General features: G+C 40.2%; 3 protein-coding genes across 3 annotated transcripts; 1 reads left to right on the forward strand and 2 right to left on the reverse strand.

Moving 5' to 3' along the window:
* Positions 1-487: 487 nt before the first annotated feature.
* trmt2b (tRNA methyltransferase 2 homolog B) lies at positions 488-2,778 on the reverse strand. The gene is made up of 2 exons (XM_067610220.1): positions 1,804-2,778; positions 488-1,562 (listed from the first exon to the last, which is right to left on the reverse strand). The coding sequence occupies exons 1-2, from the start codon at positions 2,656-2,658 to the stop codon at positions 948-950; spliced, it is 1,470 nt and encodes a 489-aa protein (XP_067466321.1). The 5' UTR covers positions 2,659-2,778; the 3' UTR covers positions 488-947.
* Positions 2,779-2,831: 53 nt separating this feature from the next.
* Positions 2,832-8,557, forward strand: dnajb12a (DnaJ heat shock protein family (Hsp40) member B12a). Its single transcript, XM_067610221.1, has 9 exons — positions 2,832-3,009; positions 3,373-3,550; positions 4,211-4,356; positions 4,449-4,619; positions 5,934-6,013; positions 6,122-6,231; positions 6,317-6,489; positions 7,013-7,155; positions 7,928-8,557. Exons 1-8 carry the CDS (start codon positions 2,877-2,879, stop codon positions 7,132-7,134), a joined length of 1,113 nt encoding a protein of 370 aa, XP_067466322.1. The 5' UTR covers positions 2,832-2,876; the 3' UTR covers positions 7,135-7,155; positions 7,928-8,557.
* A 101-nt stretch (positions 8,558-8,658) lies between these two features.
* Positions 8,659-10,449, reverse strand: LOC137197094 (DNA damage-inducible transcript 4 protein-like). Its single transcript, XM_067610223.1, has 2 exons — positions 9,790-10,449; positions 8,659-9,547 (listed from the first exon to the last, which is right to left on the reverse strand). Exons 1-2 carry the CDS (start codon positions 9,956-9,958, stop codon positions 9,033-9,035), a joined length of 684 nt encoding a protein of 227 aa, XP_067466324.1. The 5' UTR covers positions 9,959-10,449; the 3' UTR covers positions 8,659-9,032.
* Between the last annotated feature and the right edge of the window lie 4,706 nt (positions 10,450-15,155).

The following is a 15,155-nucleotide window of genomic DNA, read 5'->3' on the forward strand; positions in this document are numbered from 1 at the left end:
TCAGTAACTAAACTTGGCTGCTCAAACTGTACACTCATTATGTTATGACCCTTAGTGAACTGGAATGAATGGGATGAACCTAAGCGGGAATTGTGTAACAGCCGTTACATAGCAACTTTCCTTGAAGGATGGTTCCGGAGGAGTTGAAATGACACCATCTACTGCACAAATACAGCTGGTGCAAGGTAGACAGGGAACAACAATAGGACAAGACAGGAGGAGTTGGACACAATTATGTATGAACATCTAATGAAATCCAATGTGCAGCAAATGCTACCCTTGTGAAGCTTATAATGGGCAACTGTGGGGCAAAAGACTGCTGACACAAATCTCAGGAGGTTTTTCTGTGCTTTAGTCAATTTGTGTCCGTTTTCAGACTTGAATCATGTAGTATTTACTGCAGGACTTTTTTATTACATCGCATTTTATTGTTCAAGTGTTTTGTGTCATTGTGTTCACCCTCTGCAGCCCACCCCAACAGTAGGGCTGATTAGTCAAATGGTTTTTGTTCATGCAAAAAAAATGCAAAACATTCACTGGTTCAAACTTTTCAAATGTGAGGATTTGATTTTACTTTTCTGTTTTATATTGTAAATTTGATATCTTTGGTGTTTTGGACTTTTGGTACAACAAGCAAGTTGAAGATGTCACCTTGGGCTTTGGGAATTATTCACTTTTTTCTGAAATTTTATAGACCAAATGATTATTAAAAAGATTAATCTATAATCAAAATAATCATTAGTAGCAGCCCTATCACAGTTCTGTAAGCAGGTCTAATCAAGTAAATAAGTGTAACACCTATGTGGGTGAATCATATGTGTAAGATAATTGTAGGTGGTTATCGTCCAGCATACAGTGCGTCATTATTCAACTCCCTGTTAGCTTTCTAAAGCAACTAGAGTTGTTGTTAAAGGGTTAAAGCCCATCTCTGAATAAAAATGTATTTGCTACCTCTCAAAAAGTAGCAACAGTTCACAGTGTGGAGTATGCGGGAACATGTCCACAGGCACAGCCAGAGTCGGAGAAAATGCCCCTCCTGTGAGTTTCTTCTGTGGGTCAGGGGCACAACAAAGCTCCCTAAAGTTCCTCATGGCCTCTCCATCCGGTTTACAGGAAACATAGACCAGCCTGCGGATAGCAGGTTGGTTTCGTAACGCTCGGATGACACGGGGATGCAGGCCAGCTCGAGCAGGGTTTACCACAGCTGTAAGGTCTGCAGAGCTAAACTGGGACATAAGGCCAGGGAGTACTGCCTCCGCCTTTCCTGGGATAAACTCACAGTTCAGGACATTATTGAGCGCTGCGTTGTGTTGAGCATCTTCCACCGCCTGTTCTATGAGCTCTATACCAATAATTCTGTCCACTCTGGGAGATATAGTAATGCCGATGGCACCTGTCCCACAGCACACATCTAGGAGAGTGTCTCCCACTTTTGTTCTTCCTCTACCTTCATCCCAGTTTGGGACACACAAGTCTCTCACTGTGCTGTAGAGTACCTGAGCAGCTGCCTGGTTCACCTGGAAAAAGGCATCAGCGGAGATGCGGAACTTAAAGCCCAGCACCTGTGAATGACAAAACAACACAAGAACAGCACTTAATAAACAAAAAAACAAACACAATGTAAGCATGCAGAGACTTTCTTGCTTGATTGGGATTGCTGCTCACTCTTATGTGAGTAGAAATTTGCATCTGCATTTGTATCAGGATAAAAAAATGTCTGATACAGCTGAACAAGAGATTATGAGGCTGGACAGTTTGGATGTTAGCTGTTTGTAGTTTGAAGTCCCTTGCGATGTTAATTACCTCCTCATAAATGTGTGGCTGGCCATGCAGCAGCTGGTAGGAGGATTCCTCATGAGTGCAGCGAGTCATGGTGCTCTCTTGGAAGAGCAGAGAGTCCAGCTGACACACTGACCCAGGACCTTGCACGAAGTAATCCACCAGTTCAGCCTTATGGACCGCCACCTCCTCCGGGGTGAGCGTCTGTGGATGAAAGTACACTATAGCCATGGTGCAGCCCGCTGCATTTGTCCTCACCGTAACCTCTCTCCAGTGACCCCCGGTGTGGAACAGTAGGCAGGGCTCCAGGGAAGACAGGCGGATAAAGTCCTGGTAGCATCTGGCTACCTGTTTGTGCTTCTCCGGCATGTTGAGCAGGTGGTCTCCGTTGACGCAGACAATGTTTCCCTCCTTGCCTGTGCCCACATAAAACCCAACTGTCTTTGGATTTCCATCCACTCCTCTGTTGACAGAGAACGTGGACTTGTTGCGGTAGCTATCTCTAACTGGGGAAGGGAGGACGGGCAGGACAGGGAAGCTGGGTTTACTTCTGACAGGTGATGAGGAGTGTGATAGGCAGTCACCTGAGAGATAACCAGAAAGCTGTGACAGTATGCTTTCCTGATGTTTTTGCTTGAGCTCAAGTTGCTCTTCATAGCTCAGCCTCCACAGAGGAGTCACCACATCAGCTAACCTCTCCTCCCAGGACAGAGTATCAGTCCAGGGAGGCTTCTTCTGACTTTTTCTCAACCGTTTCTTTGATGGTGTCCTCCTCTGATCAGCTGTATATTTAGATGAAAATAACACACAGGTTCCTCTTATCTTGTGCTTAAGAAATAACCTCATCACTGACCTGCTGCGTGGAGCTGCCCAAGCCATTCTGACTTTCAAAGGAGTAGCTATTATGGTTGAATGTGCTGCAGATGTTAGCTGTTATAACACCAGTGACTTTAAAAACGCACGTTCCGACGGGTGTGAAAAAGTGCATGCTGGGGGTTCAAGTCTGCTGCTATGACGCGTTATTTACGAGGCCAGATAGCTTCCCTGACGTCATCTCCGCGCGCCCAGGGGCAAGTAAACATTTCCGCTGTGTCGCGATGGACTCAAACAAGGACGAAGCCGAGCGGTGCATTAAAATAGCCCGAAATGCGATCAGCAACGACCAACCGGATAAAGCCAGGAAGTTTCTAGAGAAGGCTCAGCGCTTGTTTCCAACAAATCAGGCCAAAGGTACGTCGAATAAACGTGTGTTTTAGCTGTGGTTATATGTGAAATGTTGGGCCATGGCTGTGAGATCGAATCAGCTAACGTTAGCATAAACCGTCTTAACGTTACACCAGCTGCTGCTGCTAACTGACACTGGTATTTGTAGTTTTTTCAGCCCCACCACCCGCATTTTCTCTAATATATATATGGATACTATTTGGCTTACATTGGTGCTTGCCTACTCGCAGTTAGCATTTACATCCTAGCTATAAGCTATAGTGCTAGCCGTTAGCTCACTATGCTCGTAAATGTACGTTACTAATAGAGCGATACTGACTTAAGCTAAGTGGCATCCTTGATTATTGTGGCTCCACTTTTTCTTTACAGGCTTATTGGAGTCGTTAGCGCAGAATGGAAAGCCTCCGGATGAGAATGGTGGTCCTGTGAACGGAGATGGACCCACTATGAGGCACCGCAGCCCCGCAGAGGAGCCTGATGCGTCCGCACAGGGGTCCACAGATTCAGCCAAACCATACACTGCCGATCAGCTGGAAGCTGTCAGAAAGTCAGTATACATATTGTCTTAATAATAATGTTACCACCCAGCTTTGTACCACAATATCCCATGAGACAGTAGAGCTGGTTAATGTTGGCAACATTATATGTTTTACTCACTACCTGATATCATGGAGAGATAACAAAATATCAGTACTATCGGAGTATGATGATCATTTCACTCAGCTGGAGTAAGCAAATTTACAAGATATACAAGATATTTCAGAAGCAGCATTGAATGTAGTTATTATACATTTTATTAAAGAGACTTAAAATGAGTATAAAAAACAACATAGTTGTTTTGTAAGAATATTTGGAAATGGCAAAATGCACAAAATCAAACCAAATTTATAGAAATATATCCACACTACTCCTTTGTTTTTGTTTTTTTCACTGACCAACAGTTCTCTGTGAAACTGAGCTCACTTTGTGGCTGCAGTTGTCCAATGTTTATGGAGAGCCAACAGCATTTAGAAACACTACAAAATGAATATAATAATCTTAAAATGATCATAGTTTGCTCATTCATTGATAAGAAGTGTCATTACTTTTGTGTGTCATTACCCTTAAATATCTCAGGGGGTGTATTGTTAGTTTTCTTTGTGGTTTATTCCACAATCTGCTAACCATCTGTGGTGTTTTGTTGCTGTTGTTGTTGTTTTCATTGCAGGATTAAAAGCTGTAAAGATTACTACCAAATTCTGGGAGTTGAAAAGACTGCACCTGAGGAGGATCTTAAAAAAGCTTACAGAAAGCTGGCTCTGAAATTTCACCCCGATAAAAACCATGCACCTGGAGCCACAGAGGCATTTAAAGGTAAATTGAAAGTAATCCCGAATGCCGCACTAGATAAAACACATTAGTCAAACCTCACTAAGTGCAAATGTTTGTCTGTCTGTGGTTTTCAGCTATTGGTAATGCCTATGCTGTGCTGAGTAACGCTGAGAAACGAAGGCAGTATGACCAGTACGGAGAAGAGAGATCACACCCAAGCAGACACAGGCACCACCGTGATTTTGAAGCGGACATTTCACCCGAGGACCTCTTCAACATGTTCTTTGGTGGAGGCTTCCCATCAAGTAAGTAGAGGCCAGAAATTGTTGTACTATGGTGCAGTGCTATTAGTTTTCATATGCTACCAAATGCCCCAGTAACTTGACTTCAATGAGGAAAGAAACAACTTCTCAGTACAGTATTGTCACACTCCCTTTAATGCTCACAGCATGGCTCACTCACACTCGATACAAACATAGAAGCTGCTGCAGAGAAGTCAGCCCGAAGAGTCGTGTGAATACTCCTTTATCTCTTTCAGTTGTTGCATGGTTATACCCCTACAGACATGACAGGAAATGCTTCAGCGTAAGATGCACTTTGTTCCTCTTTCACACAGGAACATGCTGCTCAGATGCACAAACATGGTTTCTATGACTGACTCACTGTCAGTATTCTTAACCTTTAAGAAGTTCACACATGTCTTTATATATATTCATACAATAATTACCCTCACAGCAAGCCAGATATGTTAACTGTGTTCTGCAGAACTGGAGTGTTAACTTAAAGGACTATGCTGTTGGTACTGAATGTTTTATGCCATGACATAAAATACTGTGTACCTCAAAACTGACAATTTCCCAACGCATAACACACATTTTTAGAGTAGCTAGATTATCCCAATATGGCATGAAAGTAAACTAGTTCTATTTTTTTTGTTTTTATATCTTCATGTTTTGAAAACTCCTGGTGTCCTGACATACCAAGCCAACATTTGACTGTCAGGAGCCGTTGGGTTTTGTGTCATCAACTGCCACCGTTAGTTTTTGCACTGTCTCTCGCACTGTTGGCTCAACTCAGTCCTTCATCAGTTAGGCTGATTCAGCGTATTGACTGGGTCAGTGAGATAGAGCTGTCTTACTGGCTGTTCAGCTTCGTGAATCTTACCATGTTTTCATCTTTCAAACTTTATTGTGCCAGCTGCAATTTTTTTTTAAAAATCATCAACATATTCTCAATTTATAGGACAAGCCTACGAGAAAACTGTTTTATCAGATAAACAGTGGCATAAAATGGTTGTTCAGTTGCTTTGTTGGCTTCTCCATAGATAATTTCCTCTCTTGTAGGCACAGCAGTGTAGCGTATACGTCAAGTTAACAGGCTGAAACCACAACTATGGTTCTTAAACCGGATCAGGCAAATTACTTTTATATTTATATATATGCACAGATCTACAGATGGCTTGCTTGGTCCACCATGTTAAACATAAACTCCTGTATGTAAAAGTTGTTCCTTCTCTCTGGTTGAAAATGTGATCATAGGTGAAATCAGCTTATGTTGTAATAGGTTGGTTGAATTGAAAACCCTTTTTAATCTTTATTTTCTTTTTCTTTTTTTTTAAGGTAATGTACATGTTTACAGAAATGGAAGAATGCACTTTGCACATCATAATAGGCAAGAAAGACGAGAACAACAGAGAGATGTAAGTCCTATTTGTAACATCTGATACCGTACCATCTGATGTGTGTGTGTGTGTGTGTGTGTCCTGTAATGAAACTGTAATCAAGTGTTGTGTTTTCTCTCTGGACAGGGAGGTCTGGCTCTGTTTGTCCAGCTGATGCCCATCTTAATCCTCATCATTGTTTCTGCACTCAGCCAGATAATGGTCACGCAGCCTCCCTACAGCCTTAGCTACCGCCCGTAAGTGCGTCACCTCTTGCCAAGCTCTCTGAGGTCGTCTGAAAAGGTCTCACTGATAGTTCTTATGTCTTTTCTATTACACCAGGTCAGCCGGACATATTCACAAAAGGCATACAACACACCTGAAGGTGCCTTTCTATGTTGGGGACCGTTTCAATGAAGAATATTCCGGAAATAACCTGAAGAATGTCGAGAGAAGTGTAGAAGAAGACTACATCTCTAATCTCAGAAACAACTGTTGGAAGGAGAAGCAGCAGAGTAGGTCCACAGCAGGGCTGCAACTAACAATCATTTTTATTAATGAATCAACAATGAACCAAAATTTCACAGAGCCCAAGTTTACATATTTAAATTACTTATTTTGTCCGACCACCAGTCCAAAACCTGAAGATATTCAATTTACTGTCATAGAAGGTAAAGAAAATAAGCAAATATTCACATTTGTGATGCTGGAACCAGTGAACCCTACTGGATTTTTTTGCTTTTAAAACTGACCTAAATGATTAATTAATTACATTATTTTTCTGTTGATTGATTGATAAATCAACAATTAATTTGAGCTCTAGTTTACAGTCCTGTAACTGTACAGTATGACCCCTGATTTTCTGCTGGTTTTCTTTACAAGTTTGGTGTGTTCTTAGTTCATTGTTAAAATTAAATAACAGCATTCTTTGAGTTCAATAAAAGTACAATTAAATTAACACCTGAACTATATGACTTTAAATTTCTGAGAAGGTTGATTGAGACCAACTTACAGTTTTCTGTGTCTTTGTGCTTTCAGAGGAAGGCTTACTTTATCGCGCTCGTTACTTTGGGGATTCTGAGTTGTACCAAAGGGCGCAGAGAATGGGGACTCCCAGTTGTTCCAGACTATCTGAGATTCAGGTTATACTGGATGGCTAGAAATCACTTGCACACACATGGGTAAGTTGCCTCAAACATCACAGTGACATTACAACATAATTGCTACTGTATACAGTGTATGAACTGCCAAGATCACACACGCTCTACATTACTGTTGACCATTTTTAAAGACATAATGTTTTTGGATTGATTTCCAACCTTCTAGGCCGCTGTTGCAATCCAGATACTAACCCATTACAGCCAGCATTTAGTCAGCTTCATTTTCGTCTGTCAGACTTATCATTCCTTGGTAATGCCTTCGCAAGCAGTGACCGACACCTGATATTTGAAAGTCAGCTGCGTTGGCTCAGATGTCGGAGTTTCCCCACAAGCACTTAAGCTACTTGAGAGCACCAATAAGAAGAGTTTTCAAATCAAGCTCTGCTCACAACTGCATTACCATGTGATGACAGGACTTTGACCAACGAAATAAAGGCAACTGATGGGTCACTGTGATGGATTACTTATCTTGAGCAAGGGTCAAGTCTCTGAAATGAACAAAAACCTTTGTTCTGCCTGGAAGGTAGGAAATCAATAAAAAAAAAACATGTATGATTTGAAAATTGTTGAACAGTTTTAAGCATTTTTAGTTGCAGTAGTTAATTGGCTAAAACTTGTCAGTTGATGTGTTTGTTTTTGTAGCTGTTCCACTGATACTGACTATTGCTCAAGTGACACTGATAATGAATGACTTGTGTAGAAGTTTCGTGTATAGTTTTTTGGGGTGGAATCCAATGAAACTTCATCCTCTGTACTGCTGCATAACTATTATAAATCCCTCTGTTTTTCTCAGGTTCGTCTGTACTTGAATCAAATTAGAAGAAATCGGTCAGAGCCCACACAAATTGGAGCATCTTTCTGCAGCAAACCAAGAGAATCAAACATGCCTTACGCGCAGTGGGCAGCAGACCTCATCAGGGAACCTCTCTGCAACTCGGTGTAGATTGACTTCCTGTAGAACTGTGAGAAGCTTTGAGTTGACGACTGATATTTTCTTACTTTTAGCGTCTTCTGGAACGGTGAGAGTCCGCTGGGCGTCACGGTGGAAAGTAAGAGCATAGTTGTCTATTTGAATGGTAAACAAAGCTGCTAAGATTAAGCTTTCTCTGTCCCAATCTTTTTGTTTTCCTTAAACATTTTTGAGAAACCTCATGGCCTTCTCATAGACAGGTGTCTGAGCCACTCACAAGGAAAGTGTGTAATTTTTATAGTTCTTACCATTGTAAATATTCATTTTACTTTTAACAGTGCAGGGTTTATTGGAGTTAATATCATTTACTATAATGTTATTATGTGGATTTGCTTGTAGCCTGTTGGATCATAAGTATTGAAAATCATTGCACAAGTAAAAGTAAACCATATTTATTAAATTAACATGCTAAAATTGTATAAAAGTTTCTTTGAATTAAATTTGTCTGATGAATGACTGGTGTATATTTCCTCTTTAAAAACACATTCAGCCACACACACACACACACACACACTTATGACAAGTTGCTTATGAATTAGAAGAGAAACAGCAAATTAATGGAAAATAATTTATTCAGGTTTTTTTAAAAGTTGTTTTAAAAATTCAAAACACGCAAGTTTCAGATGATAATATTTGACTATCAAATACATGATTCATTCCCTTAAGGGTGTGACTGTACATTCACAGGTAAGACACTAACTCATGTTCAAACATGAGTCTTCACTTTTCAGTCACCTGTAACCAGGTGAATAGCTGCCATGAGACATAAGTCGGTTCCAGAGAAACCTCGTAATACAGCAACAGACAGGAACATGTTGTCAGTGCTGTTTGACATGTGTAGAATTACATTTTATTACAGAGACAGTACTTGACCCGCCAGCCTCTTTTCATGAACTGAGTTCAGCTTATCAGTAGCAGGAGTGCTTGGTCAGCAGCACTCCTCAATCAGCAGCTCCCCTGAACAATATAGTTTCTTCTTGATAGCCCTGAAGCTCGTACTCAGCCTCAGAGTGTGTCTGTGTCTTGGAGATGATGCCGGTGTCTGCGGGGACTTGCTTCCCTTGAAGAGCTTCTGAACCTTTGGCCACAGCCCGCTGGACTCAAACCTCAGCACCAGGGTCACATGAAAGGTCGGGACCAGGGTTGAATCTACTGCTATTTGATCCACAGTACATAGGGAGTCCTGGTCCCCCCTGTCCACGCACAGGTCTATGAGTGCTCCCCTGAGGCCGCAGGGCTCGCTGACAGCCAGGTGGAGCAGCTCTTGGCTGATATTGTGCAGAAGGCAGTCGGGTAAGATGAGTTTGGAGCAGCCCAGGATGTGTGATGCATCGTTGAGACTTTGTGTGATGGTGGTCACAACCTCTGTAGCCAGAGTCTCCTCCAAGGGGTAACAAAAGAAACTGCTCTCTGACTCTGTCAGGAACTCGTCTGACACAGATCCTACAAAAAAAAGGAATAGAGGTTAAAGTCTTGTGTAGCAGTGCAAGATTTACTCTAAACTTTTTTTATTCTGTTTTCTGATGATAAAAACAGATGGGTCATCAGTAAATGCATCTGCCCCCCTCTTTTTTTTGTACCCCTTTGTGTGCTCTCTCTTTTTACAGTTGCAAAAAAAATACTGTGTGATTCAACCCAAACAAAAGACAAAAGAGCCCCCTATGACAAAAGCCTGCAGCACTCACCAGTTTCACTCCTGCAGCACTGATGATCTGTTGTGACTCTCTGACTGATCCCCTTCAGCTCAGTCAGCCTGTGCAGCAGACTGCCCCAGGACAGCCGCTGTGAAACCCTGTTGTCCTCCGCCGGGGATGGAGGAAAGCTGCCGTCCAGGGAAAGATTGCAAGAAGACATTTTCTAAAACAAAATAACAACAACAAAAAAGAAGATCTGATTGTTAAAAAAAATTTAAAAAGTGCAAAGGTATCCTCAAACAGTAGGCCCCCCCTCTTGAGCCAGACCAGCTGGAAAACACAGTCTGCAACAATGGAACAAAGCATTAAATACCCAAGCCAGAAGACTCCGCCCATTGTAATTCTCAACCAATCAGGTTGCAGCTCACGTCCTCATCTCTCTACCCTGCCTGGTAACATTTTTGGTCCCCTTTGATGAGGCAAAGGCCAGACCCCTGTCCGACCCCCAACCCAACTCGTCTGCATAGTTCATGTTGTTGTAAAAATAATAAAAAATAATTTGCCAAATGTGAAATTAAACCAATTAAATTCAACTCTATCAATGTCCGTCGCTTGGATGGCATGACAATAAAAAGACACACCCCCTCGGCTTTTTAGCAACTTGGACAAAAATCATGATGTGAGAGATGTTGAAAGATTTATGCTTGTGAATGAAAGACAGCCCAGACTGGCACGTTTCGCACGTAGGCTGCGTATTTGTCATGAAATGATCGGGAAATGGGACCGCATGAATCCTGCAGTGTTTTTAAAACGATGCATCCAAACCAGGATTCAGTTTATGTTTATGTTAACAAACTTTTTGTGTTCAAACTCGAAGAAAGCTAAAATTAATTGAGCTCCAGACACAATTAATGTAGTGATATTATCTTAGCAACAAAGTAATGAGCTATTGTGATCATAACATTCAAGTTATCAGAATTATTAGAGACTTTCTAAATTAAAAAATGATTAGTAACGCATAATTAGGCTAATTGATGACTCACGTATTAGTTATTTTTGGTAAGTTTCTGACTTATCTGACGACGTTGTGTGTTTGTCGTTTATTCACTTCTTTCTGCAACCAATTGAAGGTTTTATTGCCAAAGAGACAAAGGAGCTTGTTAAAACGTTTGTACGGGTGTAAATGTAGGTATTTTGGGGTAGATGTGTTTAAATATAGGCAAACATTTTGTTTAATGTGTTTGCTTGAGTTGTGTGAGAGCGTTTCTGATCGTTTTGATCATTTGAATAGTTTGACATTTTAAGAAAATCTATTGTTCAGATAGAGATATGCGTCAATAAACTATCCGATCTGTGAAAACAACTCTCACACTTCTGACTCGACTTCAAACACGTACACACACACACACACAAACCATCCCCCCACTTCCCAATAAGACTTGCTCAGGAGCTAAGGTGACATCATCAACTTTTCCTTTAACTCTCACATGTTTACAGTATGTTTGTCTGGGTTTTTTCCCTTATTTCCACATTTACAGGAACAGTTCCTGTATCCAAGCTGATCCAAGTCATTTCATGTTGTCACCATTGTGGTCTGCTAAAGCTGAAATATTCCATTGTGTTTTCTTGTGACAGACTTGAACAAATGAAAAACCAACAAGTCTTGCCACACAGTAAACTTTTTTTTTCTATTCTAGATCCTTTATAAGCAAACTAAAGCTGGTAATTTTTACTCAACAAGAGTTATCTTCTTCAAACTCACATTGCAAACACTGAATCCCACAGAAATTCCTTTTAATCTTGTATATTTCCAAATATTTGAATATTTGAGACTGGACAAGAATATATAGCATCATAGTTTATAGATGGATTAGGGATTTTAGGATACAAAAGATACTTATGATAGATATGTTGTGACAGTCCTTATGGGTCAAGTGTAATGCAGAGAATATCCAGATGATGGCCTCACTGCACCACCTTTAAATGACACAATGGAGCGTGTAACCCAGTGTGGTGTGTATGTGTTTGCCTGTTTTCGTGTAAAATGCTTGAGTGCACCTATTGTTTTGAGCGTATGTGCCCATGAACACTTTGGCATGCATCGGTCCTTGTACACTTTGTGCAAAGAAAAGAAAAAACACACTTTAAAGATCAAAATTGTGTTTTTCTACATCTTTAATGTGTCTCAGCATGCTATTTATGGATGGACGATCTCTCACTTTAACTGCAGGTTTGAGCTTCTACACTACAATGTTTGGGGTAAAGCATTATTTGTGCCATGTCATGGAAAAAAACATAAAAATGGAAAAGGGGAAATAAAGCGTGACAGGCTCTGTGTTTTACAATTCAAACAGGCCTCAGAGAGCTGTTAGGCTGGCTTGCCTCAGGCTATGTAATTCATGTATAATAAATCTACTACCAAATGGATTGTTAAGAATGGATTTTTTTTTTCTGGAGCAATTTGCTTTAATCTGAGGTGCAGCGGAGTGAACCTTTGGCACCTTTATTTTTCATTCCGAAGAACTATTTGTCTCAGTAATTGGGGTGAAATAACCAGAGCAATTATGAGACACGAAAGTGGAGAATTTACACCTAAATTAGTTCAGATGCAACCTTCTTCTCCAGACTCCTTTTGAATATGCTCATGTTGTTAATTAATTCAGCCAGGGGTAAAAGGGTCCCAGGGTTGTGTTTGCCAGGCAGTAGCTATAGCAACAACATGCTGTTGTGAGCAGGGTTCATCTCGCTGAGACGACTGAGATGTTTTGTTGAAGAAGCTACAGTGGAACAAACTTGGATGCCTTGTTAAAAGTGGGCCGGTGTCAGCAGCAGTGATTCCAGTAAGAGAGGAATAACAGTATCAAACCACCTCAGTGGTAAATATCACACAATCTCTCATTACTCTGTCATCTGAGCCCTGTGTGTATCTAAAAAAAAACATTTTTACCCATTTTGGATTTGTGTGCCTGCGTCACCTGGAGTTGGAGCTGGGACAACGTTCCATTTAGGTTTTGATTTATTGCAGGAGGAAGCAGAAACAGACCTGCAATCTCAGGGGGAGCACGAGAAACTGTGATGTTTGGCATGTTTTGCTGAGACGCAATCTTCGTTATCAAAGCATTAACTCTTAACACACCACTTTCAAATTTACATGGAATATTAGCCTAATGCAAAGTTGGGCTTTTCATTTTTGGCTGACCTTGTGTTAGAAATAAAGCCCTTTGGATTTTTTTTAATGCCAGTTTTTGGCAAATTAGGGAAAGTGGACTTATATGTCTTTTAGTAAAACATTATTTATGAGCTAAGGTTTAAAGGACCAGTATGTAAAATTTAGGGGGATCTATTGGCAGGAATGGGATATAATATTCATAAGAATGTTTTCATTAGTGTATAATATATAATTAGTGTATAATAATTATATAATCCTGAAAATAAGAATTGTTGTGTTTTCATTACCTTAGAATGAACCCTTTATATCTAAATAGGGAGCGGGTCCTCTTCCATGGATCCCGCCATGTTTCTATGGTAGCCCAGAACAGACAAACACTGGCTCTAGAGAGAGCCTTTCACATTTTTTTTTTAGTTTCGCGGCCACCATAGGTTCTCCTACACACTTGAAAGGGGAGGAGGGGGAGGAGAAGGCTATTAAGATGGTTGCAATCTGCAACCTCACTGCTTGATGCCGTTAAATCCTACACACTGGTCCTTTAACAAACTGAAGCAGCCTTTTGACACGCATTCATATTTTAAAACAATGTTCTCCAAACTCTGCTACATTATCATTAAGAAAACCAACCTAATTAATACCAATTTTACACAGTATTAAATAGCCTTAGAGAGTGAAGTGCGTGGCTACAATTTAAGAGACTCACATCCTTATAGTCGACTTTCATCAAGTGTTTTGATGCATTTATATACTGTTTCTGCTTCTTTTATACACATATCAGGAGAATCACATATGTACTGTACATACTGAATGCAAATGTATTCCCCCTAGAACAAGGTATTACCATTTCTCCCCCTCTGACTACCAACTTGACATAAAATACCCAAAGGAACAGGATTATTTGTAGTTTCCATTTTGTTTTGCTGTGCCTGAGAATGAGCCTTATTATTGATATTGATTGAATGTCATTAGACTGAGAGGCTGCATTGCTAAGTGATAGGTGCCGGAGTAAGAAAGTCAATGCATACATGATGAACTGTAACCACATGACATCAGACAGAGAAAAAGATCCCGATCATTATTTATAAGTACTCTTACCGTGACTTGGACTTGAGTGAAGCTATCTCTCATTTTAGAACCATATGCATTATTTATCAGTGCAGCCAATGTTATGCTTTTTGTGTTTGGTTTTGAATTAAACAAGACTCGGTGGGCTGTTGTGACTGCTCTCTGAATCTTAAATCAGTCTGTATATCAGCCATGTTGACCATATTTTACGGGACAGATATCAGATGCAAGTTATAGATTGTGTCCTTTAAGCTTGATTAACGCTGTCAATTTAAACTCTAATTATACATATTTGTTAATATACAAATATTAGGGGGGTAATGCATTCAAATGTTTTAAGGAGACACAGTTTCATAACTTTACATGAGCAGTTTTATCTCCTTATGAAGTCAGTAAATTAATGTTATATAAAACAAGTTTTGTTGTCAACTGTGAAATTTTGATCATAAAATGTAAAGATATAGTGGCAGATTTTGAATTTTGAGTTTTGTGATAAAGACTTTAAATGATGATGGTAGACACTAGACTGAAAGTGTTTTTAGAAATCAGTTATCTACTGTAAGATTTCACCTGAGGGTTTGTGACTAATAGACAGTTATAGACACATACTAAGAAAAACAAATACAGAAAAGCGAATTTCTAAATGAAACATGCCCCCTTAAAGAACCAGCATGTAGGATATAGCAGCATCTAGCGGTGAGGTTGCAGATTGCAACCAACTGAATACCCCAACAGTGGCTGCAAAACTCATGAAAAAAGTGAAAGGTCCTCTCTGGAGCCAGTGTTTGGTTTGTCTGTTCTGGGCTACTGTAGAAACATGGCGGTACAACATGGCGGGCTCTGTGGAAGAGGACCCGCTAGGTAGATATAAAGGGCTCATTCTAAGGTTACAAAAACACGACAATTCTTATTTTCAGGTGATTATACACTAATTAAAACATACTTATGAATATTATATTCTATTTCTGCCAAGTCTGTTCCACTAGATGCCACTAAATCCTACACACTGCACCTTTAAGTTGAATGGGTATGACGTCCTTGCTATACTGTAAATTATAGCTATTTCTCATTTCTTACAAAGTAATTTATTTTTATGATAACCTTCTTAAGGTTTGCAAAAACTTAAAGGATTTCATCCAGACATGTTTCAAGATATATAACAATGTACTCTGCTTTGAATAAT

The sequence above is a fragment of the Thunnus thynnus genome, chromosome 14 (assembly GCF_963924715.1).
Source record: "Thunnus thynnus chromosome 14, fThuThy2.1, whole genome shotgun sequence".
Lineage (NCBI taxonomy): Eukaryota > Metazoa > Chordata > Actinopteri > Scombriformes > Scombridae > Thunnus > Thunnus thynnus.